The following is a 19,883-nucleotide window of genomic DNA, read 5'->3' on the forward strand; positions in this document are numbered from 1 at the left end:
AATCATTCGGGATTTTTTTTCCGACCACATTTCTTCCTTGAAGACGATGGGTCCCCACTATCCTTCCAGTTTTTAATGCGTTGGACAGTTCTTAACCCAATGTTGGTAGTTTCTGCAACCTCCTTAGATGTTTTCTCTGCTTGATGCATGCCAATGATTTGACCCTTCTGAAACAGACTGACATCTTTTCCACGACCACTGGATGTGTCTTTTGACATGGTTGTTTAAGAAATGAGAAGCAACTCATTGCACCAGTTGGGGTTAAATAACTTGTTGCCAGGTGAAACATAACCGCCGCCGCAGTAATTATCCAATGGGAGGCTCCTACTTATTAGCTTAGTTAAATCCAATTGGCATCTTTTTTTTTTGGCCAGGCAGTGTATATTGAGGGTTTTTTATTGATCATAGGACACCAGGACATGCTGGCTTGGTGAAAATCCTATGTAGTTTTAGCTGTTTATGGAGCTAAATGAGCACACTGGTGGTCACCTTGTTGTAAAGTGTGAGCTCTAAGGCAGCATGATACCTCAGTTACACAAAACCATCTGTGTATTAAATGTGTGTAGATGAGTTAAAGACTGTCAATAAACCATTAGGTGTGTGTCTTCATTAGCATGAATTTCAGTTAATGTCTGAATAATAATGTAGTTTATGTATTTGTGATCAGCAGACCTGTTCACACCCTGTTTGTTCCTCAGCTGACAGCCTGGTCTACTCCTTGTCATGTGGGTGTGTCTGCCCTCTTCCCTCACCCACAGTAACTCCTCTTATTACAACTGTTTCCAGCCCTAACCTATCATGCCTTTTGTGCACAAAGATCTGTGCTTGCTTAGTGTAGACAAGCATGAAGTAACAAAAGGAATGCATTCATAGACTGTGTGAAAATAAACTTTATTCTACTTGACCTAATTGTGGAAGCTCTTTACTGGAGCGTTTTTTTTGCAGGATTCTTTAAATTAAGAAAAAATTCGCACTTTGCAAGCATTATATTTACCATCAGGCTAAAATAAATAAATAATAAATATAAAATCTAAGCCTAAACATACCAACAAACATACATACTTTGTAGATACACTTCACATTCTTTGGTTTAAAGCTGTTTAAAGATTACTTGTTTAACAGCATAGAAGTAGCCAATGTGTGTCACTCGCTTCCCAGACAGCATGAGCGTGAAGGCACAATGAGAGAAGTATAAAATGTCTTAAAATCCACCAGCACATTCCTGGATCCAAGCCCAACAGTAACAGCTCATCAGTAAGCTGGTTTGATTAGACTGTGTTTACTGCCTTGCTGAAGTCAAATAACAAGTTTAATGGAAGTTTTTGGTCTCTAGTTGTGTCATCCTGGAGCAGGATGGAGATGGCATCAGCTATAGACCGGTTTCATTTCTCTGCAAACTGCAGCAAGTCTTGATTAGTTTAGACTTAGTGTAATGTTTCAAAATCTGCTCAAAACATTTGTCAGCTTTTGAAATCAGTGGTCCTGGATGGTAAATCTTCATGCATTTGTGAAGAAATAGTTAGGCTTTTGCATAAAGGAATTCTGGTGGTGTTATTTTTGCGATGCTTTTAAACTTTTGAGCCTCTTTAGTGAAAAAATCTATTTCTACGTATCACCAAAGCATCAGCTTTTAACATTAATCCATATTGGAAGAACCCAAACAAATCAGCAAATTACTGAAGTGTGTGAAATGCAAAGTAAAGGTGGATATTTTGGACTGAAACATTTAAGTTTCCATATTAGTAATTGACCCTACATCAAGAGAAGGGACTGAATCATGTTTTAATTGGCTTTGTTGTTAAGCAGTTTGGATTTTTCTTAGCTGCCCTTTGTCACCAGGCTGTGTTAACATTGCATCCTAGATGTATTGTCAACACCCAGGTGCAGCTCTTTTCAAAATCTGTATTCTGTCTCAGCAGATTGACCCAGTCAAAAGGTTTATTCCCTGAATGTCCTGATAGAGGTTCATGTTATAGATGAATTCTAGACAATCTGGAGGGAGTTAATTGTTTTCTATACTGTTTGAATCAGATTGTTAATTTTTCAGAATTCTTTATACATGCTTTAATATTTGAATTTGTGGAACTCACAATAACTACTAAAAAATAACTGGAATTGAATGATAACTAGGTTAAAAATAATGACAATGTAAGGTAGTAGAGCTTATGTAGCACAGTGGTACTGTGCATTTTTACATTGTAAGTTATATAAATGCTTTCTTCAAAAATCAAGATCATTAATTTCTTGCTAATTCATGAACACACAATTACAGAACATGATGTGTGTTTTTTTATTTCATTTATTTTCATGTGTCCTGTCTTGGCATTTCAGGCATACCATATAGAGAAGCTGGTTGCCGACATGTTCCAGGGCAGATTTGCTCTACATAAAGGATGTCTCAAGATGGAATCCTAATTGTGTGCCGTGAAATGCTGTTTGAACATTCAATCAATTTCTGTAGTTAAATACAATATAATCGTGATTGCAGCATACTGATTACCATTTAAAGGGGGATTAAGCTGTGCATTAAAAAAGTATTTGCCCTTTTATAGATGTTTTTGTCACACCTAAATGATTCAAATCACCCAACAAATTCTAAAATCAAACAACCCAAACTTGAAAAAATGCGAAAAGCAATTTTTAAACAATTTCACCTGTTGAAGGCAAATATCTATCCAAACCAACCTACCCTGTATGAAAAAAAATATTGCCCCATAAAAACTGGTTGTGGCACCCTTAGTGAAACAACTGATTGATTGTGTGGACAGGTGTCTTTTATATAGGTAATGGGTGGAGGACAGGAGGCCTTCTTAAAGAAGAACCAACAGGCCTGTGAGAGCTGGGATTCTTACTGGTTGTAAGTTGATCAAATACTTATGTGAAGAAATGCAAATTTATGACTTAAAAATCACACAATGTGATTTTCTGGATTTTTGTTTTAGATTCCATCACTCAGAGTTGAAGAGTACCAATGATAAAAATTAAAGACTTGTACATGCTTTGCAAGTAAGAAAACCTGCAAAACTGGCAGTGAATCTAATACAGGTCCTTCTCAAAATATTAGCATATTGTGATAAAGTTCATTATTTTCCATAATGTCATGATGAAAATTTAACATTCATATATTTTAGATTCATTGCACACTAACTGAAATATTTCAGGTCTTTTATTGTCTTAATACGGATGATTTTGGCATACAGCTCATGAAAACCCAAAATTCCTATCTCACAAAATTAGCATATTATTAAAAGGGTCTCTAAACGAGCTATGAACCTAATCATCTGAATCAACAAGTTAACTCTAAACACCCGCAAAAGATTCCTGAGGCCTTTAAAACTCCCAGCCTGGTTCATCACTCAAAACCCCAATCATGGGTAAGACTGCCGACCTGACTGCTGTCCAGAAGGCCACTATTGACACCCTCAAGCAAGAGGGTAAGACACAGAAAGAAATTTCTGAATGAATAGACTGTTCCCAGAGTGCTGTATCAAGGCACCTCAGTGGGAAGTCTGTGGGAAGGAAAAAGTGTGGCAGAAAACGCTGCACAACGAGAAGAGGTGACCGGACCCTGAGGAAGATTGTGGAGAAGGGCCGATTCCAGACCTTGGGGGACCTGCGGAAGCAGTGGACTGAGTCTGGAGTAGAAACATCCAGAGCCACCGTGCACAGGCGTGTGCAGGAAATGGGCTACAGGTGCCGCATTCCCCAGACCTGGGCTACAGAGAAGCAGCACTGGACTGTTGCTCAGTGGTCCAAAGTACTTTTTTCGGATGAAAGCAAATTCTGCATGTCATTCGGAAATCAAGGTGCCAGAGTCTGGAGGAAGACTGGGGAGAAGGAAATGCCAAAATGCCAGAAGTCCAGTGTCAAGTACCCACAGTCAGTGATGGTCTGGGGTGCCGTGTCAGCTGCTGGTGTTGGTCCACTGTGTTTTATCAAAGGCAGGGTCAATGCAGCTAGCTATCAGGAGATTTTGGAGCACTTCATGCTTCCATCTGCTGAAAAGCTTTATGGAGATGAAGATTTCATTTTTCAGCACGACCTGGCACCTGCTCACAGTGCCAAAACCACTGGTAAATGGTTTACTGACCATGGTATCACTGTGCTCAATTGGCCTGCCAACTCTCCTGACCTGAACCCCATAGAGAATCTGTGGGATATTGTGAAGAGAACGTTGAGAGACTCAAGACCCAACACTCTGGATGAGCTAAAGGCCGCTATCGAAGTATCCTGGGCCTCCATAAGACCTCAGCAGTGCCACAGGCTGATTGCCTCCATGCCACGTTGCATTGAAGCAGTCATTTCTGCAAAAGGATTCCTGACCAAGTATTGAGTGCATAACTGTACATGATTATTTGAAGGTTGATGTTTTTTGTATTAAAAACACTTTTCTTTTATTGGTCGGATGAAATATGCTAATTTTGTGAGATAAGAATTTTGGGTTTTCATGAGCTGTATGCCAAAATCATCCGTATTAAGACAATAAAAGACCTGAAATATTTCAGTTAGTGTGCAATGAATCTAAAATATATGAATGTTAAATTTTCATCATGACATTATGGAAAATAATGAACTTTATCACAATATGCTAATATTTTGAGAAGGACCTGTACTTGTTCTCCCCACTGTATGTATTTTCATTGGATATTTTATAATAGTTTGATGATTTGAAACATCTAGCTGTGATGAAAATCATTGGCCACTTGGAGCACTAAACCCAAGTTTCTACATGATATTTAAACAAAAAATCTTGTATGTGTATTTTGTTAAATATATGTATTTGTAGACTTGTGTGAATTGGCTATTCTTCTACATTGTGTGTAGCTTTAATTTGGAATGGTAAATCTAAAAAAAAAAAGACCTAACAATTATCTGTGAGAATGATACAAATCCACTATTGGATTTAGTGGTTATTGAATTATTAGGAATCAGGAATGTGTAAAGCTCTGATTAACGTAAAGCATTGTTCACAAGAGTAAACATAACTCCCCTTTGGTGCAAATGGAGCATTTGACCAAAACCATTGTCCTAGAAATTTAGGTTAGTGAGGCACTGAGCAGGTTCCAGATCAAACAGACCTGGTTTAAATAAACCTGTTATTCTGAACTGGCCATACTTGTGGTTTTTAATGAGGTATATTCTGGGCACCTAAGAGGTTTCAGGTGTCCGATTAGTGACACCACTCTTAGGTTTAGATTAAGTTTTTGATGCATCTAGGTTCAGGGGGTGACTGAACCAGTTTGAAAACATCTAAATAAATCAGCCATTCATTTGTAACAAATAAAAAGTTACTAATTTTAATTAAGCTCTACAATAATTTAATTCAGTTGCTTTGAGACAACACATGTCTCAAGGCACTTCACAATAGTGGAACTTCTGATAGGCTCTCCAATGGCAAAATAAGCTGTGACCTGAGATGCTTGTGACAGGACACAGCACCTTCTGCTGGAATTTTGGAAAACTGCAGAAGGTAAAAACCTTAATTTTCAGTACAGTCAAAACTAAAGTTGGAATTAACCATGGTTTATAATACCCAACTTTCAGTGGTGTAATAAAACAAGTGTGCCATGTGCATGCATTACTAGCAATACCCACAAGGCTGTTTTAACCTTTTACATTAGGCTAAACATAAATACATTCCCACCAGCAGAAGCTTTAAATACAGGTCCTTCTCAAAATATTAGCATATTGTGATAAAGTTAATTATTTTCCATAATGTCATGATGAAAATTTAACATTCATATATTTTAGATTCATTGCACACTAACTGAAATATTTCAGGTCCTTCATTGTCTTAATACGGATGATTTTGGCATACAGCTCATGAAAACCCAAAATTCCTTTCTCACAAAATTAGCATATAATTAAAAGGGTCTCTAAACGAGCTATGAACCTAATCATCTGAATAAACAAGTTAACTCTAAACACCTGCAAAAGATTCCTGAGGCCTTTAAAACTCCCAGCCTGGTTCATCACTCAAAACCCGAATCATGGGTAAGACTGCCGACCTGACTGTTGTCCAGAAGGCCACTATTGACACCCTCAAGCAAGAGGGTAAGACACAGAAAGAAATTTGTGGACGAATAGGCTGTTCCCAGAGTGCTGTATCAAGGCACCTCAGTGGAAAGTCTGTGGGAAGGAAAAAGTGTGGCAGAAAACGCTGCACAACGAGAAGAGGTGACCGGACCCTGAGGAAGATTGTGGAGAAGGGCCGATTCCAGACCGTGGGGGACCTGCGGAAGCAGTGGACTGAGTCTGGAGTAGAAACATCCAGAGCCACCGTGCACAGGCGTGTGCAGGAAATGGGCTACAGGTGCCGCATTCCCCAGACCTGGGCTACAGAGAAGCAGCACTGGACTGTTGCTCAGTGGTCCAAAGTACTTTTTTTGGATGAAAACAAATTCTGCATGTCATTCGGAAATCAAGGTGCCAGAGTCTGGAGGAAGACTGGGGAGAAGGAAATGCCAAAATGCCAGAAGTCCAGTGTCAAGTACCCACAGTCAGTGATGGTCTGGGGTGCCGTGTCAGCTGCTGGTGTTGGTCCACTGTGTTTTATCAAGGGCAGGGTCAATGCAGCTAGCTATCAGGAGATTTTGGAGCACTTCATGCTTCCATCTGCTGAAAAGCTTTATGGAGATGAAGATTTCATTTTTCAACACGACCTGGCACCTGCTCACAGTGCCAAAACCACTGGTAAATGGTTTACTGACCATGGTATCACTGTGCTCAATTGGCCTGCCAACTCTCCTGACCTGAACCCCATAGAGAATCTGTGGGATATTGTGAAGAGAACATTGAGAGACTCAATACCCAACACTCTGGATGAGCTAAAGGCCGCTATCGAAGCATCCTGGGCCTCCATAAGACCTCAGCAGTGCCACAGGCTGATTGCCTCCATGCCACGCCGCATTGAAGCAGTCATTTCTGCCAAAGGATTCCCGACCAAGTATTGAGTGCATAACTGTACATGATTATTTGAAGGTTGACGTTTTTTGTATTAAAAACACTTTTCTTTTATTGGTCGGATAAAATATGCTAATTTTGTGAGATAGGAATTTTGGGTTTTCATGAGCTGTATGCCAAAATCATCCGTATTAAGACAATAAAAGACCTGAAATATTTCAGTTAGTGTGCAATGAATCTAAAATATATGAATGTTAAATTTTCATCATGACATTATGGAAAATAATGAACTTTATCACAATATGCTAATATTTTGAGAAGGACCTGTACAGCTCATGAAAACCCAAAATTCCTATCTCACAAAATTAGCATATTTCATCCGACCAATAAAAGAAAAGTGTTTCTAATACAAAAAATGTCAACCTTCAAATAATCATGTACAGTTATGCACTCAATACTTGGTCGGGAATCCTTTTGCAGAAATGACTGCTTCAATGCGGCGTGGCATGGAGGCAATCAGCCTGTGGCACTGCTGAGGTCTTATGGAGGCCCAGGATGCTTCGATAGCGGCCTTTAGCTCATCCAGAGTGTTGGGTCTTGAGTCTCTCAACGTTCTCTTCACAATATCCCACAGATTCTCTATGGGGTTCAGGTCAGGAGAGTTGGCAGGCCAATTGAGCATAGTGATACCATGGTCAGTAAACCATTTACCAGTGGTTTTGGCACTGTGAGCAGGTGTCAGGTCTTGCTGAAAAATGAAATCTTCATCTTCATAAAGCTTTTCAGCAGATGGAAGCATGAAGTGCTCCAAAATCTCCTGATAGCTAGCTGCATTGACCCTGCCCTTGATAAAACACAGTGGACCAACACCAGCAGCTGACACGGCACCCCAGACCATCACTGACTGTGGGTACTTGACACTGGACTTCTGGCATTTTGGCATTTCCTTCTCCCCAGTCTTCCTCCAGACTCTGGCACCTTGATTTCCGAATGACATGCAGAATTTGCTTTCATCTGAAAAAAGTACTTTGGACCACTGAGCAACAGTCCAGTGCTGCTTCTCTGTAGCCCAGGTCAGGCGCTTCTGCCGCTGTTTCTGGTTCAAAAGTGGCTTGACCTGGGGAACGCGACACCTGTAGTCCATTTCCTGCACACGCCTGTGCACGGTGGCTCTGGATGTTTCTACTCCAGACTCAGTCCACTGCTTCCGCAGGTCCCCCAAGGTCTGGAATCGGCCCTTCTCCACAATCTTCCTCAGGGTCCGGTCACCTCTTCTCGTTGTGCAGCGTTTTCTGCCACATTTTTTCCTTCCCACAGACTTCCCACTGAGGTGCCTTGATACAGCACTCTGGGAACAGCCTATTTGTTCAGAAATTTCTTTCTGTGTCTTACCCTCTTGCTTGAGGGTGTCAATAGTGGCCTTCTGGACAGCAGTCAGGTCTGCAGTCTTACCCATGATTGGGGTTTTGAGTGATGAACCAGGCTGGGAGTTTTAAAGGCCTCAGGAATCTTTTGCAGGTGTTTAGAGTTAACTCGTTGATTCAGATGATTAGGTTCATAGCTCGTTTAGAGACCCTTTTAATGAAATGCTAATTTTGTGAGATAGGAATTTTGGGTTTTCATGAGCTGTATGCCAAAATCATCCGTATTAAGACAATAAAAGACCTGAAATATTTCAGTTAGTGTGCAATGAATCTAAAATATATGTTACATTTTCATCATGACATTATGGAAAATTATGAACTTTATCACAATATGCTAATATTTTGAGAAGGACCTGTACAAATGCTGTCAGTACTCCAGGACAGAAAAGTAAAATTGCATAAGGCTTACCAACTTCCAGCTGCAGTTTTTAAAAAGCCTTCGGTTGTGTAATTTAATGAAAATTTACAATAAAGAGTAAAATATAGAGCTAGATTAGAAAACCCTTAGCTTAATCTAGCCAGTTAAAGACAGTTTAAAAAAAATAAAATAACCCTAGGGGCTTCTCCTTTAATTAACCTTTCAGCAGTATCATTTAGTTTCACCAAATCCCTGTACCACATTTTAATGAATTAGGGGTGCTGCTACATTCAAACAAAGATTAAAGTCAAAGTGACCTTTGTAGTACTTCAGTTTGGTAATTGTTCAGCAAGACGGTCTTCCCATCAATCAAAGTTACACTGTTTTAGACTTTGAAACAGGCAATTTTAGTACACAAGACCCAATGTAGATGGGTTTAAAGGCACATGGGCTTCCTTTACGCTTCAAATGGAAGCGACTAATCTTGTGGCATTTCATACAAGTCAGTTGTATTTCCCAGCTTAAGCGCTCATTAGCAGTGAGACAGAAGTGTCACTTTAGTGACACGAGTTTAGCTTTGAACTTAAACTGATCATTTAATTTCAAATTTTCTGCTGGATTTCACCTCATTAAAACTACAGCAACTCTTTCCTACATGGCATTGCCTCAGAAGTAACCAGTACGTGTCCATTGACAGAAACGTTGACTTTATTAGTGTTTATTTCTTTGGTTCAGTTAGATCAGAACGGCTAGTGTTGGTAGCAGTTGCATTCTTCACTGCAGGCTCCAACTGAAGAGGGGTGCTGCTGACATAACTGGAGTCAGTGGCATTCTTGTCCATTGGTATGTCTAAGGATTTCAGACTGAATTTACTGGCTGTGTCATAATTATGTTCAGCTTCCTCCAAGTCATCTGCAAATTGAGAAAATCATTTCAGGGTCAAAGTCAACTTTACAGGCTCATCAAGATAATTTAGAGTACCATTCAGTTCTGTTTCATTTTCAGCATCTAGTTCAGAGGTAGAGAGCTCAGGAAGCAGTCCTTTCTCCAGATCTGGAAGGTTAAGACAGCATTTAACCAAGATGTAAAGACTGAAAGCCTTTTAAATATTTTCTGTTAGACCCACCAGCTTTTTTTGATCCACTTCTCCAGTGACTGCCGTATAGAGCAGGTCTGTGAAGTTTTTGGAGAACACTAGGGAGCTCATCAAAAGGAGCAACTCCACTTTTACTTGATGGCAAAATTGTCAGGGGACCCACTCTAGCCTCATGGTCCCATGCAGCTGAGAATATAGGTCAGAAACCATTCAAGCAGAATGAGAATCAGTCAAGATTGTGAACAAACTATTAATTTGATCTCAGGCTGAAGCACTCTTAGCATACAGACAAAGGACATATTACCTTTATTAGTCTTCAGTCCAGTCCTCCACATGGATTCAGCAGCCAACATTCCAAATCCACGAGGACTGAGCACCCCAGGAATGCCAGCCTTGACATACATTTGATCTTTGGTTTTACAATAACCACACAAGTAGTCATTGCCATCAGCGGACCACCATCTGAAGAGAAGTCATTTCAGTCTCATTCCTACCTTCCACCATCTCATTTTATAATTTCACTTACCTTCCACCCATAAAGGTACAGGCTTTGTTTGGTGCTTCTGCATCATTTACTGGCACAGCAGTTAGGTGACATGTGATGTAGAGCTAAAAAGGAAAGAATGTGAGGACATGTCTTTAGCTGTACTTTGGTAGAGGAATGCATCCTCACCTGTCCTCGATCATCACTGTGGAACTTGAAGGCATCAATCGTTAACCGCAGCTCTTCATCCCGGGTTCTGGGTAAGAATTGTGCTTTTGAGTCTGGAAGCTGGGAGTCCACCAAGCATCTACAAAGGAGAAATACCAATTTCATGCATGGTGAAAAGATAACTGCCCTACATCCTGCTGGGTACACAGTGAATTCCTTGTCAAGTCAAACTTAATTTGCTCAAGATCAGGCCGTTTAACTCCTAGTTTCTCACCCATTTTCAATGAAGACATATTTGGGATCAGAGGTTATAGCTGGTTGAAGTGTGGCCACACAGCTGCTCAGAAACACCCTGAGACCCATGTGATGCCCTACCCTCACAGAGGCCTTAAGGTTGATGGGTTCACCGAGGTAAAACACATTGGCACCCTTTTCATTCATCCAGTCATCTGGGAAAGAAGATAAAGATAACCTGAAGCTTAAGCCAAGGAGTAGAGTAGAGAACTGAACTCACTGGTCATTAGCTTCAAGTTGAACTGCAGAGTTTCCACCCCAGCTTGGGTAGATGTGAAGGGAATCCAAGTTGGCATGATTGAAGAGCTGGATACACCATACTTCCTTTAAAGAGATTTTAAAAGGTTAAAAACCCCCAATAAAACCAATAGTCAATAGGAGAGGTCAGACCTTTCATAATGGCATTCAACTGGGATGACTGCCTCATCCATATAAACTATCCCACTAGGAGAGGCTAACGGATGGTACATGAGGAGGTTTGTGTAAACCAGGGAGTCCTTAGTCATCTGGACAACAAGCATAGACAAGCATTAGAAACAGGATGTACAGCATGAAAAGGCAGCAGAGAAGCCCAACTTACCCAATGTTTAGTGCCACAGTCATCCAGCCCAGCAACAATCCTGTATTCCTCTGCAGAAGTAGCCATAGCCCTGCAGAACTCATTGTCCTGCACTCCAAGACGCAGCTCCTGACTGTCCACTGGAGCTCCAACTGCAAACATATCAGCAGCAATCACCACCTCCAGAGAGTCAGAGTGGCAGATCACAGCAACTGTGTTGACCAGCTCTGGCTCATGCTGCTCCTGCTGAACCACAGGGGGCAGGAGGCTCTGCTGAGGCCGAGGTCTCAGAAGTGGAACATACTGCATATACTGCGAAGATGTAAAGGCAAGAGCTGCTTGAATGTAGAGCCCAGCAAACACAACCTCTAAAAGGAAGTTAAACCAAACAATCTCCATGAGGACTCCCAACAAACCAGATTAGCAAACAGGTTCAGACTACTAGTGCTTCTGACTGACCCACAAAACAGTGAACTAAATAGCTGAATGATGATATTTAAATTCCTACAGATCACACCTGAGCTGAATTACTCCCAATCTGCCACTAATTGGCTGGTTCCACACTTAACAAGCTGCTCGATGGCCCAGGCTAAATTTAAAACCAGAAAACAAATACATGCTTTGTCAACTCATCTAAAATTATGTGCACAACAAAACACAAAGTGTTCATCTGGATTCCAGCACATGTAGCAATAGTGGGAAATGAAAGGTCAGAGAAGATGGCAAAATTAGTTAATAAAATAAAAACAATGTAGACAGAAATTAGTTAAATTAGGAGTTAAAATTGTCCGAATTCGAAGGCAAAAGTATAGTTGGGAGGGAAACCCCCGAAAAGAAGTCAAGAAATTAATCCATTTAAGCTTAAGGTTTTGTGGTAAACATGGAAAAACTGCTTTATGAAAAAGGAAAAGATCACTAAAAACCCTGGTCACTTACTGATTTTGCCCTTTCTTTGGTCTATAATTTAATTTTGAATAACCTTAATTTGTGTGTTTTGAAAAGTCTGAAGTGATGTGTTATTTCAAGCTTTAAATGTAAAAACACAAAATTCTTACATAAAACAGAAGAAAAAACGTATCAAAGTCACCATTAAATACACAAAATCAGCTGAACTGATTAAATGGACTTATTTCTACACTGACGTTTAAAGCAAACATTTTTCCATAAGAAAGCAGGGCCGGCCCAAGGTACAAGCAGACTTTGGGACTCCAGAAGGTTTCCAGCTGGCAGAGAAATACAGAGAAATAAGCCCTGAAATATGTGATTCTGTATGGGCTTATTTCAATACCAATGTCATATTTATTTATATAGCAGATTTTAAAGACCACTGAGGTTGACTCAGATACTTTAAAATTGAGTAAACGTTTCATGCTCCAGGAGAAAATAAATGGTGAATAGATTAGTTTTATGCAGCTCTGCGGTTTGAGCTGTTGCAACAAAAGCCAGGTCACCTTTTTATCTTAATCTGGACCCTAGAAAGTCTAATATCAATGAGAAATTAGATACATATTAAAAACATAACAATAAAACGTAGCTATAAAATCTTTAAATCAGACTTTAAGCCAGTGAAAAAGATCAGAGGTATGTATTCATGCTTCTTTTCAGCAGTTAAACCACACTGCAGTGTTTTGTACTGTTTCATGCAGAGACAGTTGATCCAGACTTAGATACAGAGCGATATGATTTGTCAAATCTCAGAATGCCACAAGCATCAGAGGCAGTCTTGATGAACTACTCATATCTCTCCTTGATTGTTTAAATCAGTCAGTATTCTGATATTTGGTTCCTGTTGAGGTGTTGTTTCTAAACTCTCTGGTTTTCCACCCTGTCTCTCTACATCATTTCAGACCTTATAGCTGCAGTCTCGGCGCATGCAGACCAACCGCTGTGTTCCAACAGCTGCTCTCGCTTTGAGGTTGTCTTCCTGTTCTTCAGGGTGAGGAACAATAAAAACTAAAGGTCTGTTCCAAAGTTTCACAGCAGACAGCAGAGCTAAAGACAGTATGACCTAACTCTGGAATACATGCCAAGGTCTCTTTAGAAGTAAACACCATGAAGACACATCTACAATTTATTTTCCTCTTTATTCAGCTCTTTGAAGGTAAGGCATTTTCCACTTTACTCATAGAAGTGCTCAAAAAAGTTGTTTAAATTTGTTTTTGATAAACAAATATGGGTTAGGACCTGTCTGTAGTGTTCGTTGGTCTTCATGATGCTGATTGTCCCTTAATGTTCTCTAACAAACCTCTGAGGCCTTCACAGAACAGCTGGATTTATACCGAGGTTAAAACACAAACAGGTGGACATGCTTTACTAATAAGATGACTTCTGAAGGCAACTAGTTGCACTAGATTTTAATTAGGGCTGTCAGAAGAAGGGGGCCTGAATACAAATGTTCTCCACATTTAGTTGGAGAAAATTTAAATGTAGTTTTCCTTTAATTTAGCAGTTATTTGCTGCTCTATCGCATGAGATCTTAACTAAATGATATTTGTAACATTTGCATTTTACTTAATTCGATATTACAACAAATAAAAATAATTTTAAGTGTTCATCAATCATGTTAAAATTTGATTTAATTTATGGAAGGATGTCAGGAAGCCCCATTTCATATTTCTCGACAAACATTGCGTTCCAGCAGGAACCTTTGGAACCACTCATCTAAATTAATGGACTAACCTAATTTGTTTGTATTTTACCAGCAGCTGACAGTTATTGCTTTTTCTCCCAGCCTGTGCGGAGGTGGTCTTCAGGCGCCTTACAGAGGATCAGTCACTGGTACTCTCCTGCATCCCTCAGCAGGAACATGGTCACCTGGTGGGTCTCCACCTATACCACCGCGGCCCCCAGAGCCAGACCACCCTGCTTTCTGTGGCTGAGGGCACCGCAGTCAGGGTGGACCCAGAGCGTGGGCCCCGCCTACATCTCAGTGGGGGACTGAACTCGCCAAGGATCAACGTTAGCATCTCTCACCTACACCTGAGTGACACTGGACTTTACATGTGGGAGCTGAGCTACAGACAGAAGAACAACTCAGATCAGATCATCCTCGGTGCGCAGAAGTACATCCTGCTGGTTGAAGGGGAAGGTGTGTAGCTTGACTACATCATAGATCAAATCATACAGCACCCTGCACCTTAAAATGAATACTTCGACAGATTTATTGTGAAGATGATGTGCTTCTGGTTTAGGGAGGTCATGCCAGTGCTCTCATGGTTACGTCCTTCTGCTCCTGATCATCTCTGCAGCAGCAGGACTTCTTCTGCTGACAATATGCTTGTTGGCCATGGAGAAATATGTGAGTATTTAATATTTTATTACATTTAGATGCAGATTAATCAGAGAAAGCAACTTCTTTTGTATCTGAGCGACAACTGCTGTAGCTTTCTGTGTCAAATTTTCACCTTTATAGATTTTCTTTTGATCTTTTTTCCCTAAATTAAATGTTGATTGCAGCTGTGAGTTATAACTGAAAATCATTATTTAGGCCATAAGCTTATCATGAAGTTGTAAAAAAAACAATCTACAATCTATTATATTTTACATGAAGTAATATAATTCACAAATAGTTCAGATTAATGTTTTCTTTGATTTTTGGCTGCAGCTTCTCAGATAAAACTTGCTACAAAACGTATTTTGCCAGCCTCCCCCAACTGTTGACATTAGGACAAACATATCAAGACAGAGAAGAAATTAGCGGTTTTTAAATACCACTTCAGATGCAAACCCCTGCAATTTCCAAGAAAGGGCAAAGAAGACAACTTCTATCAAGTCGTTTTTGAATTTTAAAATCCAAAAACCTAAAAAGCAGCATATTTTTAAAAACAGCATAAGATCATATTAAATTATGGTAAAGCTACAATTATCATGTTCTATTCTATAATCCAAACTGCAGTAACCTACTGTTAGGTTGGAAAGGAGATATGATACAAAATAACAGTGACAGATGCAAACAAATTTATGGGCATCCCTGGTTAAGATGTTCAAAACGCCATAAAATAAATTGCTAATTGTAGAATAATTTAACACCGCACAATTTAAATTAAGATAATTATTAAGATTATTCAGAGGGGTAAAAATCCCATTATAAGAAGGCCTACAGCTGCAGCATACATCAGCATACAGAGAGAGGGATCTTTGGGCATTTCTCTTTACACAGTCTGTCCACATCATCCACAGCCCTGGGTCTCCTGTGGTCATTTCTCTTCAGCTCACCTCACAGGTCTGAGATCGTCAATGAAAGAAGGTTGATTTAGTGTGTTGTGATTTTTTTTTTCTGTGCTGATTTGGCCGTTTTTTACATCATTACCCTGTACCCGAATGACGACTCCTTTTCAGTTTCAATTTTAAAATTGTTTGGTTTCAAATTTGTAGTAGAAATCACTTATTTGAAACAGTTTATAAATCTCTTCTGTCCCACTGCTATACCTCTACTGTACTTAAAAGTGGGCACATATTCCTTCACTGTTTCAAACCCAGCCAAAATGAACCAAAAAAACTCAATTTTAGTCTGATCTGACCAAAGGACATGATTTTAGTTAAAGCCCCCAGACTCCATGTTTACATTTGTGATGGTAGGAAAAAACAGGCTTTTGTAATGGCATCTCTCCCAAAACATCTGTTTGGCATGTAGATTCTGAAAATATATTTGTGTTGTAGGTAAGTTTAAGGCACCATCGCCCACCGCAGCCTCATTCTCCTATCTATGAGGAAATGAGCAGGAAGCAGCAGAGAGCAGGAAACCCCAAAATAAACCACGAGGCTTCCCCGTGCCCGGATGAAGTCGACTTCCCAGTTTACGCCAACCCAAACATCCGGCAGCTGCAGGATAACTACTACGCCTGTCCCCGACAGCTGGCCCTCAGAGCCTGAACGCGCCTGTGGCATCCCGCCAACAGGAAGTGACATCAACATGCTCAATAAAAACAAGAACAGCTTAACAGACAAGAAAAAAATGCTATTTTATTAATATTTGAAAGAAGCTCCATATTTCATGAAAACATTTGTTTCGGTGCATGTCATTTAACAATCACATTCTATGAGGAGAAAGAGATATACAGAGAAAACAAAAATAAAACATTACAAGCCACTGACTTCTCATTAACTCAGTAACAACATGTATACTAATAAAAAAGGCAAAAAACAAAAACAAAAGCAGCCCTAATCCCACCTCCCACCCTTCATAACAGAAAACTGAGGAAAGGAAACAAAGAAAAACCCGTGAGGGTGACAGGCTAGAATCCCACAGTGCTAAAGTGTGAGATGCTCATTGGTTTTAGGAATACACAGCATGGCGATGTAGCACTAGGTCAATATGAAGAGAGACTGGGGGTGGAAAGGTGTAGGTGGTGGGCTTCACCCCATCCATCTGTTTGTCCCCTTAAAGAAAAACTAAAACACATAAAAACACATCAGAACCCCTGCAATAAAACAGCCACTTAGAAGAAGCAGGCCATAAAATTCCCCAACCCTTTTACCTTCTGCCCCACCCAACACTTGTGCATAGATTCATGATCCTTTTACAACCAGCTCATGTTTCACATAACATCCTCCGAAATCTTAAAAACAGAAATGAGCTAAAACAAGTCTGATTAATCTATTAATAATAATACCCGCCGCGGGAGAACAAAAGACAGAAAGATTAATGCACAATGTTCCTGATTCAGTCAGGAAGGGACCTCATTAAGAAAAACACAACAAAGATTCAAACATACAGCATTTGCATGTTATTTTTTTTTAAACAAACTCATTGACCACTTTTGTTTTTAAAAGTAAAGCAATTTTTAATATATAGATTTATATTATAAAGCACTCCATTTTTGTTTAAAAGTCCATTATTTGGTTATTATGTAACTGCTACGGATTTAGAAACAAAAGGTATTTTCTTCTGAAATCCATAACTTTCAGTGCTTAAAATTCTGTCTTTTTTCTTCTTCTTTTTTAAACTCATCATACATAAGAAAATGTACATTAAAATGGCGTGGAGTTGGTACTCTGGAACCCTGGCTTTCCTGAGACAAGATCCACTTTAATCGTGTGTGTGCAAGATAGTGAGCCTCTTTTTTTTTTTTCCTCTTTTCTTTTTCTACAAAGGGAAAAAAAAAAAAAAAAACATAATACATAATCAACATAAAAACAAACAGATAAGTTCATGAAAATCAACATAAACAGAAGGAAGAAGGTTAAACAGAACAAGACAACACTGTTCAATCCCAGAGTTCTGAAAGTAGCACAGGAAATCTTCATTTTTGTGTTTTTTTCTTTTTTAAATGGAAGCATTTGTCCTTTTGCTTTCTTTTTCCAACATTCGTGTTGTTTGATTCCTCCGTTGTTTTGCTGAAGAAATAAAACTGTAAACTGTCAGCGGCCTTGCAGGAAAACCCCCCCCAAAAAAACAATGACAGGACTTAAAATAATAAAAAAAACAAAAACAGAAAGGTAGGCACCTCTGAGGTGAGCCCTAGAAGCCAAGGCTCGGTCTGATGTCTCGTCCTTCACTCTCCGTTTGCTCAGATTAGGGAGAGTTAAAGTCCCTCTTACCCCCAATCTATGGCCACAGGTCTGAAAAATACTTTTTTTTTTTTGCTGTTTTTTTCTTTCCATATATAATTTTTTTTTCATTTTTTTTTTTTTAAGATTTACAGTCTGAAAAATGGTGCAATACTCAATTATGATCCATACTTTCTTGGATTATTCCATAATGAAAGCCACTAAGGTAGATAAAACATTACATTTAAAAAAAACCAAAAAAAAAAACAACACTTATTTTAGTCCTTGAGTAAACATTTACACGTGAACTGTCCCCCCGTTTCCCCCTCAGTACTTGTATCATGGTGTTCATGTAGCTGGGTGAGGGGCGAGGCCGACACTCAGTGCAACGCTAGAGGCTAGTTACAACATTACAATATAGTTTCTGACAAGCAAAAAAAAAAAAAAAAAAGCATACTAAAACAAAATGAAATACGATGCGGACGACGTTTTCCGCAGTAATCACGAGCTCTCGTACTGGTGCATCTCAATAAATGAGAAAAGCATCAAAGGTTTATGTCGGTAAACTAGGAAACAGTGAAACTAACAGATTTATTGCATACAGACTGATATTTTTTAAGTGATTATTTCTGGTAATTTTGATCGTTATGATTTACAGGTAATAATCCCAATTGATTTTGTACCTTTTTCCTTCTACTACGCTTTCCATTAACGTCCCTGCATACAGCACTCTCAACAGCTACAGTGCAGTGAAAAAGTATTTGCAATCTCACAGAATCTTGTTTTTTCTTTTCATCTCTGAAGTCTTTCAAATAAACTAGTTTCACTGTCAGACAAAGAGAAAACTGAGGAAATACAAAAGAAGAAGGGGACAAAACCATCTAACAAAACCTGACTCAACTATGAAAAAGTAATCACCCCTCCTCTCAAATTATGACTGTTAATAACCACCTTTTAGGAACATCGAGTTCAAATTCACCAAGAGATTACTCTAAAAGTAACTGTCAGAGCTAAAACAAATCTCATTAAGCAACACATCATCCCCTAATCTAAAAAAAAAAAAAAAAAAATACTTCAATCAGTCTGGAAAGAGGTACAAAGATATTTCTAAGGCTTTGGGAATAACAGTGGGAGCCATTATCCACAGAAGAGAAAAACATGGAGCAGTGGTGAAACTTCCCAAGCTGAATAACTAAAATATCCGGCCATCAGTTCAGGACCTTAATGTGAGTAAAGCGAGTTTGGGTTATTCAAGACACTGAACTGAAGCGCACAAGGTTCAAAACCCCCAAAAAGAAGAACCTTGAGGGGCCTAATTAAAGTCTGCACTTAAATCCAACTAGGATTATTATCAGAATTACCAGAAATAAACATCTGAAATACATCATTCTGTGTAATAAATCCAGGTTTGACTTTTTGTTTACTGAATTACTGCAATAGTTCAGTTTTGACGTCCTAACATACTGAGGTGCACCTGTACTTGGTTTTTTACACCTGACAGACATTCATTCATACAGTATAAGCAGCCTTGTGCAAACACACTGATACAAGATGTAACATTTGCCTTTATAATCGATCTTTGCTTTCAAACATTTCAAATTTGAGTAACTCTCAACAGATGCTGTCAAAAATCTTTGAAGTGTATGAATCAGACAAAAAAAATACCTACAAAAAAAACTTTCACATTACATTGTTGGCGCTTCTTTTTTGATTCAAGTATTTGTTCTCATTATTCTGTATTACTCTGATATGTTTATGATCTCGTCTTCTGGGAAACATAAAATGGGGAGGGATGAAGCAAAGGGTGTAAGGGGGAAAACAGGTCAAGTCTAGCTGAACACATCCATTATGTACTCTGGGTTGTATATTGTGTATGAGCTAGCATGTGCATATTCAACCCAGTCCTTTTGATTTCTTGGGTTCCTGCTAAAGACTCGTGTCTGATCCGTGATTACGAAGCAGGTTTTACTCGAGCTCCAGTTGCCTTCAAAAGTAAAAATGTAAAAAGTAGGGAGAGCATTAGATTTCCGACACTTTACAGGTAGATAAGAGTGCAGATGAGGGTGTGGGAGAGGCTCTCAGTGCTGGTGCCGCGCCAAGAAATCCAC

The 19,883-nt window shown here is 39.3% G+C and overlaps 2 protein-coding genes across 3 annotated transcripts; one reads left to right on the forward strand and one right to left on the reverse strand.

Annotated features, from left to right (window-relative positions):
* The first annotated feature begins 2,772 nt into the window (after positions 1-2,772).
* On the forward strand, positions 2,773-18,602 carry LOC124862586. Of its 2 annotated transcripts, XM_047356576.1 has the most exons (5): positions 2,773-2,857; positions 13,134-13,387; positions 14,018-14,374; positions 14,478-14,584; positions 15,946-18,602. In XM_047356576.1, exons 2-5 carry the CDS (start codon positions 13,339-13,341, stop codon positions 16,156-16,158), a joined length of 726 nt encoding a protein of 241 aa, XP_047212532.1. In that variant the 5' UTR covers positions 2,773-2,857; positions 13,134-13,338; the 3' UTR covers positions 16,159-18,602. The 2 variants fall into 2 exon arrangements, with proteins under 2 accessions (XP_047212532.1, XP_047212531.1); XM_047356575.1 differs by lacking the exon at positions 2,773-2,857 and having other exon boundaries at positions 13,063-13,387.
* LOC124862585 (zona pellucida sperm-binding protein 3-like) lies at positions 9,376-11,760 on the reverse strand. Its single transcript, XM_047356574.1, has 10 exons — positions 11,308-11,760; positions 11,118-11,233; positions 10,948-11,051; positions 10,708-10,882; positions 10,455-10,572; positions 10,308-10,390; positions 10,086-10,243; positions 9,812-9,967; positions 9,667-9,738; positions 9,376-9,597 (listed from the first exon to the last, which is right to left on the reverse strand). The coding sequence occupies exons 1-10, from the start codon at positions 11,683-11,685 to the stop codon at positions 9,404-9,406; spliced, it is 1,554 nt and encodes a 517-aa protein (XP_047212530.1). The 5' UTR covers positions 11,686-11,760; the 3' UTR covers positions 9,376-9,403.
* Positions 18,603-19,883: the final 1,281 nt, after the last annotated feature.

This window comes from Girardinichthys multiradiatus, chromosome X (genome assembly GCF_021462225.1).
Source record: "Girardinichthys multiradiatus isolate DD_20200921_A chromosome X, DD_fGirMul_XY1, whole genome shotgun sequence".
In the NCBI taxonomy this organism is placed as follows: Eukaryota; Metazoa; Chordata; class Actinopteri; order Cyprinodontiformes; family Goodeidae; genus Girardinichthys; species Girardinichthys multiradiatus.